The following is a 10,639-nucleotide window of genomic DNA, read 5'->3' as shown; positions in this document are numbered from 1 at the left end:
AAGAAGAAGAACAAAACGCAGGCTTGGCTGGAGAACCGTTGTCTCTCACACTCACTCAGATGCTGCAGTGGGTAACCTCAAGCTTTTTTTTGTTGTTGTTGAAGAAAGCTGCGTGACCCAGCCTGTTAACTCTGTCGCTCTGCAGCTTCCAGATGTTGTGGGTTGCCACCATAATCACTTAAAACAAACTGCAACAAGACACGCAACTATTACAGAAAGCATTTAAAGGCATGACTTTTTGATGGAGATGGTGAAATTTTGCACTTGTACAAAAAACAAACACTACATTTTCTTTTCTTAGATCCTTTGGGATTATTGGGAAATACGTTAATTTAAAGGTTTTACATTTGACACCAACTCTTTTGGTGACTAAAAATGACCAAAAATGTGTGTGTGTCTGTGTGTCTACATTCTCTGAAGTGTGTTTAACCATTGAACGAAGGTGGTGTTAACCTTTTCTAGCTACGCTTTTTGTGTGTAATGAGCTTAATAATCTGTTTGCTCCCGGATTACAGTAATCTGCTTCGTTTGGAGTGTTGTGATATGGGAATAAAGGGGGAGCTTTGGGGTGCTGGAGCCTACATCCCATAATGCGGGATTAGTTTCATGTCGCCAAGAAAATGACTAGCTCCAGACGTCGGGTGACTTTCAGAAGGCGTGTTGCATGAGAAAATCTCAGCTTGGAGAAGGGATTGCTGCTGCTTCGTTATTAGCCGTTTTTCCTCTCCATCTTCATCACTTCTTTTTTTTTGTTTGTTTGTTTGTTTGCACATATTCTGAGATTATCCACCGTTTTTGCGAAAACAAGACTGTCCTGCGGAGATCTCCAGCAGCTGCAGAGTGGACCCTGAGACATCTGTCCACGGGACGTCTCTGCTGTATCACTGTGGCCGAGTCATTGCTCATCAGACGTCCCTAAAATAACTTCTCTGTAACGTTTGAGACCGCAGTCGAGCTTAAACAAAAAAAAAAAAAAATCCTTCCTCTGACAAATGTAGATGTCTTGAAGCAATGCTGAATGTGCACAAATACAATCGATGTGTCGCGATATCAACACCCTGAACCTGTTAGTTTGACAACCTGTTCACTTGAAAGCAGCTCGATTCACAGCCAGCCTGGTTGTAGCAGATTTTTATTTAAATTTTGTTAACGTGTGTAACTTCTAGACAGCAAAAATCTCTGGTTATACGTAGTCATGTGACACAACATTGGATAATTCTGTGTTTAAACTAATCTGCCTCCGCTGGGAAACTAATAATCCAGCTTTAGGTTGGACCTCAATACTGCAAGGATTTTTAAATGTAAAACCTCTTTCCTCCTCTTGATTAATTAAGATGGACACTGATGTCAGTATTTTTTAATGGAATAATAGAAGATTGTTTAACATGGGATGGTAGTTTAAAAAAACAGCAATCTGTTTGCAAAGTTCATTCCCTTCAAATTATGTAGTTTCCTTTTGTCAATGCTTTAACACAACACTGTTTCCAGCCTTTAGAGCTAATTTCCATGCTCTTGCAAGCAGTTATTGATTTCTATTCATTTCTGAGCAGCGCAGAAGTGAATTTTCAAGCTGTTCAAACTTGATTTTGAGCCAAACAAGTCCATTTATACTGCCTGTCTCTGATGCAGTAATGCAGAAGCGCAGTTTAAATGCTGATTAATCTGAAAGGCTTTGCATTAAGAGAGATTTAAATGACATAACTTCTACTAAAATTAATGCAGACTTGGTGGATTATGCTGCTACTTTTTCATTTAGGTTTCCGTGCATCTCATATACAGTAGATGGAGCCACAACTGGCTGCTTGTGATGGTAAAAGAAAAAAACATCTATTTTTTTGTTTTCCACAAGTGCCATTAGCGACTTTCATATCCACCTTTTTTGGCATTAAGTTTGACATTGTTTCCTCTCTGTATTAAATGTTCTGGTGTTTGGCTTTCTGAGTAAATTTATGACATTCAGATATTTATCCAACAAGAAGAAGTTAAGAGTTACACTGACTGAGACTGAAAACATCAGCGTGCTTTTTAAGACTCGGACATTTGCCTTCGATGTTTTTTTATTCATTTATTTTTGTTGATGCGACAAAACATCTGTTGCATTCTTGGTTTGAGATGAGTTGGAGGTGCCTGCAACAACTCTGGTGTGCACATTTTTAAATATGTTCTTAATTCAAGTGTGTGACTCGTGCACGGAAGTTGAATTCCTCATGAAAGCTTTTTGCCAAGTTGCAGCCCAGTTTAGATACACCTGACCGTTTCTGCAGAGAGGTGCACAAAAACACGCCTCTAATGGTAAAATATTCTATGTTCCTTTCAAGCCTTGTGACTATCAGACCATCCATCCATTATCTTTACCCGTTTATTCCATTTTGGGTCACGGGGGTCGCTGGTGCCCATGTCCAGCAATCACTGTGCGAGGGGCGGGGTACACCCTGGACGGGTCACAAGTCCATCACAGGGACACACAGAGACAAACGAGACAAACAACCATTCACTCGCTCACTCACACCTAGGGACAATTTAGAGTTAACTATCAGACCACAGCAGACAAAATGACAAAAAGTTGGAAAAATAACATGAAGAATTGCAGAATATATTTATGAATATGTCGTCTATTTTTACTTGTGTAGTATTATAGTTCAAATTTGATAATTATCATTTTTAGAAGGTAACTAAAACCAAAAGTCCATAATGTTTTGTCTAATCGACCCTTGTGAAAACACAATTTTTAGTCAGAATTAACACGTTTGGTTGTTTAAACAACACTTTTTTCGTCTCCGGTACGATTCTGTAGCAGCTGCACGCCTGAAACCGTGTAAGGTTTGAACTTCGGGTCATCTCAGAGGAGCAGACAAACATCCTCAGATAACTTCCTGTACTCTGAAGCCGTCCTGTTGTCGTGGCAACAAGCTCCTCGGCATTCAGTGTGGTGGGACAGAGGGGCATATCGTTAAAATGTGTCTTCCTGGTGACGCGCACTCCTCTGTTGCAATCGCAGCAATGCACACAAACTCCATCACACTCTTATTAAGAATAGTTTTATTTTTCTTATGTCTGTGTAAAAAATATTTAGCATTTATAAGTTTCTTTCTGATCAGCTGGAGTCGATGCTTTCATTTACTGTTGAACATATTTATATCAGATAATTCACGGGAGGGCAATCAGTTTAAATGTATTTATGTACAGTAACTAATGCGCTCAGTCTCTATTTTTATGAGCAACTTCTGATTATTGATGAAGTGGGAACGTGACGGCCTGATTCTTCAGGTCTTATGTATGTGGTTGGTTTGAACATGAATAAAAAGGGTGACCAAAAATGGGAATTTGTGAATTCATTGACATATGATCCAGATTTATCCCTTTTTGACTAAACAAATATACTTAATTTGGTTTATCAACTCTAGTTATCGCCCAACGCCAAAAGGTGAGTAGTGTTTTTATCCATTTCTGTGTGCCTCTTTTACCAAACGCTCATGAACTGCTGAAGAAATTCTGATAAAACCTGCAAAAAATTAATTTTCGAATGTGCATTTACAACCAACTGAGTCTTGGAGCAAGTCCCAATTCAAAATGGCCACCACAGTACCAAACACAAAAATGGCTTTAACTTTGTTAATCCATCAAAGTTCAGTCAGGTCATCTGGACAGTTTCTTTTTTTGTTTAGACGGTTCGTCCTTCATCCAAAGGACTTCATCAGTCTGAAGAGCACGCTCACAGTACTGTACAAATCTTGAGTTTTATTTGTTTAACCTTGATATTTTTCGATTCCAAGCAGTTTTCTTGCATAAAAATAAATACTTTTCAGGTCAAAAGAACAGTTACAAACATGTCGGTGTCTAATGCTCACTGCTGCACACCTTTTCACTTAGCAGCTTTTCTTTCAGAAAAATCAACATGTCTGCTTTCTCTGGACACAAACAAGCCGGCTCCTGGCTGATGGTGTCTCCAGCTGGAAATGTTCACTCTGAGGCTGTGGATGAAGCTTGTTGCACACGGATACCTGGTTTTCATTCAACCTTCATCCCATTGAGCCTCGGGGACTCATTTACGAGAGACCTGAGTTCTTTAACAAAGAATGATGACAACAATGGATAACGACGACAAAAATAGACTGTCACAAAAGAGACATACAAATTAATTATTTTTATTTTTTGGGTTGCCAAGGGTTGATGGCAGACTTGTGCACCTCTACATCTCTTCCTGAATCTTCTCTGTGGTTCTCTGGGGTTTAGGGCTCTTCTCATCTCCCTAATTGACATGAGAACAATAACATGGTTGTTATTATTGCTCAAAAACCATTTACTTTACTTACTTTAAACTTTATTGTCACTGCCATAACAACAGTTATGAACAGCAACGGAATTTTGATGGAGAATCATACACCTACACATTAGTGAATTAGCACATAGTGGAACGAAACACACATTTCTCATGAATATTCAAGCATGAAATGAACCGTTAGAAATGACATGATTGAATTAATATTCACATAACATGCAGGTTAAATGGGTGAGGGGTCTCTCTGTGAGGGATGGAGCCTAGAATCTATATATACGGGTGTTTCCTGTGTTCGGTGCATCGTCCGTCGAGATAGTCTCTGTGGTGGTTCGGATCGAAGCCTCAGCGCTGAAACCTGTAACTTTTCCTGTCTTGTCAAGAGTAAACGGTAAAAACTTTTATTATTCTCAAAAGTCGTTATTTGTGTCGGTGTAAGTGTCTCTCCCACTGGGAATAAAAGAGCCGGCATTAAACGCCGTGGTCGTAAACGGCGATATATAGAGGACCTGTCTTAACTTTGTTGGATTATTTTACCTGGATTATTGAGCATGAACTTTGATGTTTTGAACCACTTTGGCCATGGCTGCCTCTGAGGATTCGACGGGGGAGAGGGCGGACTCAAGAAACCATCTTATCACCATAAAACTGGTTGGTCCACTATGAGTAAACCACTTATGGGACTGAGTTTGTTGTGGCTCTTCACACTGATGAAGTCCTTTGGATGAGGGACGAAATGTTTCAACAAAAAAAGAAACCGTCCAGAGGACCTGCCTTAACTTTGTTGGAATTTTTTTTTTTACCTGGATTATTGAGCATGAACTTTGATGCCAACTTTGTTAACTTGACAAACATTAAGCTAAAATGTGGTGTGGTAGTAGCTGAGAGTCATTCACAGCGCGCTCCTACAAGATCATTGCTCTACTTTATCATGATTGGCAATGGGTGATGTGCATTCGCTTAAAGATTTTATTAAAGCGTTAACCATTTTTGAGCAACGGTGCTCCCAAAATTGGCCTAAAAATGTAAAGAAAGCGCACTGATTGCTTTTTGTGCTGCAGGCAGCAGTGGCGGAAGAGTTTCCAAGACATGAGCTAAAAACAATAAAATCTGAGCCTCCCCGAAATAGACTACTTTCATGAGGCTGTGCTCTGTTGTTGAGGGGAGCCTGCTTCTTATTTGATGTTATGCTAATAACATTTGTGAGCGTGAAATTTCCCCAGACAAAAGGGAGACGAGATGAAAGGAGGAGGGCTGAGGTGGGCGTGGCCTCATGGCGGAGCTCTTCCTGCTCGGCTGAACACGTGGTTCCTGCTTCTCTGTCAGTGTGAAGGTTCGCAGCCTTCCCTTCACGCTTCCCTTTCTTTCTTTCTGCCCAGGTAGTTTGTTTTTGTCCCTTTCCTCCACACTTGCACCTCCTTCGTGTCGTCCTCGTCTCTGCGACGCCCCCACAGACCGAGATCCAGGCCCGCGGTCTGTCCAACGTGGACCAGCTTGTGTGTGTGAAAGAAAGATAAGTGTGAGCGCTACCCCCACCGATCTATCCGTCTTACCCCCTCCTCCTCCTCCTCCTCCCCCTCCCTCCCATCCCTCCCGCACACTTCTTCCTTCATTTCTTCGGTCATGACGCTGGAAGCGATCCGCTACCGGACCGGGTCCTTGCAGATCCTCAACCAGCTGCTGCTGCCTCACCAGACGGTTTACGATGAGATCCGCTCAGTGCAGGACGCCTACCAGGCCATCAAGTCCATGAAGGTATGTCTCCTGGTCCTGGTTTGACTGAGCGAGGGTTTTTTTTTTGTCTTCACCCGACATGCATGCGCTCCTGTCGGCCTCCATCCATGCAGTTTTTGTTTTGGATACCTCCCACAACCATCTACCCCCTCCTTAAGCCAGCCTTCATTCATAGTTTGCACATTATCTGCTGAGATAAAGCCGGTATCCACCCATGAACCCCCCACCCCCCTCTCTTTTTCTTTGGGAGAGATTATGGATGAATTATTAATGACCTTTGCCAGGTTTTTTTTTTTGTTTTTGTTGTTCACGTTTTGATCTTGTGCTGCTCAAACTGGCACCTCCAGCTCGTGTTTTTCTCTCTGTTTGAATTCCTAACATGCAGAAGGCTTAAACAGATGTTTCACATTTTGAATCGGGCACAGCTGAGAGGTATTGTTGAGTATTTTACTAACTAGAGCCGAGCAGATGTTCACTCTTCAGTGTTTAATGGGAGAATGTGCACACTCACCGGGGTGATTTCAAGTCACTCTTTTATCGTTATCTACGCATTGTGTCTCATTCATGTACAGATGTCGGGTTCTTCATTAGTAAATCCTCTTCTGGATCCCCTTCTAGGTTCGAGGAGCTCCGGCCATCGCCATCGTCGGCTGCCTCAGCCTGGCCGTGGAGCTGAGAGCGGGCGCTGGGGGTGATGACCCTGTAACCTTCATCAGGGAGTCTCTGTGTCACCTGACCTCTGCCAGACCCACCGCCGTCAACATGGGCCGTGCCGCCCGCGAGCTCATGGAGTTTGCAGAAAACGAGAGCATGGAGAAGAACTCGGAGCAGCTCAGAGGAAGGTAGACTGATTTATAACTTACCTGCTTCACTGACGAGCTACTAATTCTGCTTTTACATGCATAGTTTTCAGTAAATACTGACCTTTTATAGGCTCTAAATCCATTCTTTTTTGGGGCACCATTGCATAAGCATTGATGCAGTTTTAATACTAATTCTGTTGGTTTTCCACCGTGAACTTTGTCTGCTTCAATGCCCAGCGGCTTTGGGAAAAACATACAAACCATAGATAAAAAATGTGTTGCTCTATCAGGAAGTGTCCAAGCAGCACTCTGTCTTTTAAGTAGCTGCTCTTTGTAGACAGAAATTGCCAAAAAGCTTCAACTATTTTCTCCTTAGACCAAAATGGGACTGTTTTTTCTTTGAAGCTCTTCAGTTCAAACGTCATTCAAAGTTAATGTGGGACACAGAAAGTTGGACTTTACAAGACTGAACCGAACTGACATTTTAATAACTTTGATATAAAAAATTAAAAAAAATCCACAGTCACTGCAGAAACATATTTACATGTCTGACCATCCAAGTCTTCTGCCTCTCGTGGTGAAGAATTTTTAAGATCTGACTTTGTTTTCTCACAACAGCGCTTTGTTTGAGGCTTATGTTTTTACTAATGTATCTTTGAGTTTTAAGTAAATTTATTAACAATATTTTCAATTTTCTATTACTAGCTCTGTCTTTATTATGCTATGGTTTAAATGTTCTGGGTGTTTGAGCAAATTATCAGTAATGTCTTATACTCATGTTACTGATTTGCTGTTGTAGATAGAGATCCCGCTTTCTGACACCAAATGTTGTTACCAAATAATTCAAGTGGTGTTAAGACTGAAAACAATCCTCAAAGTGTGCCTGGGGGAATGTGTAACAGGAACTAAAATAGCAAACACATCTGCACCAAATCCTAATCAAAACTTTTATATGAACATTAAAATCATTATTTGTTATTAATAACCTAAATCTTCCACAGAGGGATCTTCTTAAATTGGCTGTCATAACCCATTCTCATTCAACACCAGCTGCCGGTGTTCATAAAAAAGTGTTTATCAGATTTCAGTAAAGGTGCAAATGAGAAATCGTGTGTATTATATGTGCCACTTGTAAAATATAAAGTGTAGTTGCTGCAGGAAATTTGTGACTCCTAAAATAATTATCTCTGACAACACATCACATTCAACCAAGTTGCTAAAGAAAAGCATTTGTGTTTAAATGAGTTTAAATTTAAGTGGAGTTGTGTGGAATATTTCTGACTAGTTTTTTATTTTTTTGTGAAAGCAGAAAACAGTCGGAACCATCTCAGTTTGTTGAACCAGAAGGGGTAGTTTAATCATGAAGCTAAGCTAACCACTAGAAGTTGTTAAAAATACTATTTTCACTATGCAACAAGTCGAACCTAAAACGGTCCTAGCAGCTGGAGTCATCTGTGTTAGGGTGCACGAGACGGCTGTTTACTTTGTAAAGATTTTAGGCACATTTAAATTGCTGATATTGTGACTACTGTCGACTTTCAAAACTTTTCTTTTGACTCGCCGTAAAGGTTGTCATGATTTAGTTTTAGTCTGTGTGCTCATTTCTGCAACAGTAAAACTGTTGAGTCATGATTAGTCAGGATCTGATATTAAATCTGATGTACTTCATTTGATACAATTCTACAGAGTGCTGACTCATATGGCATTATGGGGAAGTGTATAAAAGAGGACATGGATAACATCACTGTTTGTAGAGCACATATTTTAGTGTTCAAGATCATTACAAACTTACCGTATTTCCGGCGTACATGTCGCACTGCCTTATTCATTCAACCTTTATTTAGACGGGTTAATCCCATTGAGCCTCGGGGACTCATTTACAAGAGAGACCTGATTTCTTTAAAAAAGAGTGATGACAACAGTGGATAACGACAACAATAGACAGTCACAAAAGAGGAATACAAATTTAAATTTCTTTTTTTTTTAACAAAACAAAATAACAACCAAAAGGACAGTCAAAAGGAAAAGTAGTGAGAAAACAACAACAACTAGATTATAAGGCGATGTAAAATACTAAAAACAGGAACATGTCTGCATTGGTTTTTGCCAGGAACTTAACAGATGTTTAAAACCACTTGGAGAGGTCATGGTCGAGGGCTTCAGATCTTTTTGCAAGTTATTCCAGGAAACATGAGCGGAGTAGGAGAAGGCCCTTTTGCCTAGTTCAGTCCTCACTGGGAGGACACCGCAGGTAATAATGTTCTGAGAGCGCACGCTGTAGCTGCACTCACGCAGAGACATGTAGGAGGAGATGTGTGAAGGCAGCAGACCAAGAAGTGATTTAAAGATTATAATGATGAAGATAAGTTGCATCAGTCCATATTTGTCTAATAAAGTTGGAAAAATCCATAAATGTGTCTCTTTGCCATATACGTCGCATCTATTATGCGTCACCGCTGACGCGTCACGTTTGTTACGCGTCACCACTGACAACCTGGAAATGTGGGCCGATGTTGTGCCAAAAATCGATTGACTGCCAAATGGTGGCCGCGGGAGCGTGCACAGGATGGCAAGCCGATTGTGTCATTAATAGCCACTTTTACCTATTACATGACACAACAGCATGCCATACTGCTATATTGCCATTTAGCGGCTGAAAATGTTAGTGTTCAGTATTTTCAGTCAGAATGATGAAAACCGTCATATCTCAGCCAAAAATTGGTTTATAAATATGGGGAAAATCCATAAATACGTCGCTTCAGCGTATAAGTCGCAGGGCATGCAAATTATCCCAAAAAACACGACTTATAGGGCGAAAAATACGGTAACCTGAATAAACTTAAACTTGACACTTTGAATGAACAAAAGCTTGAAAATGTTCTAGCGGAAACTCTTTGAATGTGCACAATTTGATTTAGTTCAGGATTATGTTTTTATTTTTGATTTCCTTCTTTGCATTGATCAGACGTTGCTTGAACTCATTTGTCATTTATAGGAGGAAATGTATGGATGTTGAAGGGCATATTAGAGAAAAATATTGGTCCGTTGTTTTATTGGACATCTTTATTTGACTTACTATGTAAAATCTACGTATTTAAAATTAGGGGTGCACCGATAAATTGGCCGTTCGATTTATCAGCCCCGATTTCCTTAATTTTGGAATATCGGAGATTGGCCAATACTTGCAAGAGAAAGAGAGTAGTTTTAACAACAATTGTCTAAACTTCATTTATATTTCAGAGCACAACCTCATGGCCAGTTAAAACAAGTTTGGATTTCTAGGATATTGTTCAAGGGTATGTTTTTCAATAAAATAAGATTGAAAATTGAAGGTGCATTGTGACCTTATAACATCTGACAGTGTTGCTTATAAAACAAAATTGGAATCGGCAGGTCAGACTTTTTAGAGATCGGCCAGAAAACTGCAATCGGTGCACCCCTATTTAAAATACTTTTGCACTAACTTTGCAGGGTGACTTTTATCAATTTTTGTACGTCACTTGCATTTTTGAACAAGCGAGTCTAATCAAAGCAGGAAGCATTCTCTAAGATTGAAGGCTGACGCATCAGAAAGCACCTGTATTGTGTTTGCCTTCAGATGGGAGTTTTATTTCATAAGATTGTTTTATTGGGACTTAAAGCTAAAAACTTTTTTTAAAGCATATGGCCAAAATGTGTTTTTCTTTTCTTCTGGGATGTAATAAGTGTGGTGCAGCTGTGAAAGAGGTGTAAAAATAATTATGTAGTCATAATTTCACTGCATTAAGGCCAACCTTGGCTGACAAAAGCCTCTTTTCAATTCCCTGCCTCTGATGCCCCCCCCCCC

General features: G+C 40.2%; 1 protein-coding gene across 1 annotated transcript in view; it reads left to right on the top strand.

The window, feature by feature from the left end:
• Positions 1-5,543: 5,543 nt before the first annotated feature.
• The window catches only part of mri1 (methylthioribose-1-phosphate isomerase 1), a 9,026-nt gene continuing 3,930 nt past the window's right edge, over positions 5,544-10,639 (top strand). The window contains exons 1-2 of the mRNA XM_037690211.1: positions 5,544-6,031; positions 6,629-6,852. Coding sequence (XP_037546139.1) covers positions 5,900-6,031; positions 6,629-6,852 — 356 coding nt within the window. The 5' untranslated portion in view covers positions 5,544-5,899. The remainder of the gene's footprint in view (positions 6,032-6,628; positions 6,853-10,639) is intronic.

The sequence above is a fragment of the Nematolebias whitei genome, chromosome 16, assembly GCF_014905685.2.
Source record: "Nematolebias whitei isolate Nwh7 chromosome 16, NemWhi1, whole genome shotgun sequence".
NCBI classification, from domain to species: domain Eukaryota; kingdom Metazoa; phylum Chordata; class Actinopteri; order Cyprinodontiformes; family Rivulidae; genus Nematolebias; species Nematolebias whitei.
Note: the sequence above shows the minus strand (reverse complement) of the source record. Positions and strands in the feature narration are given on the sequence as shown.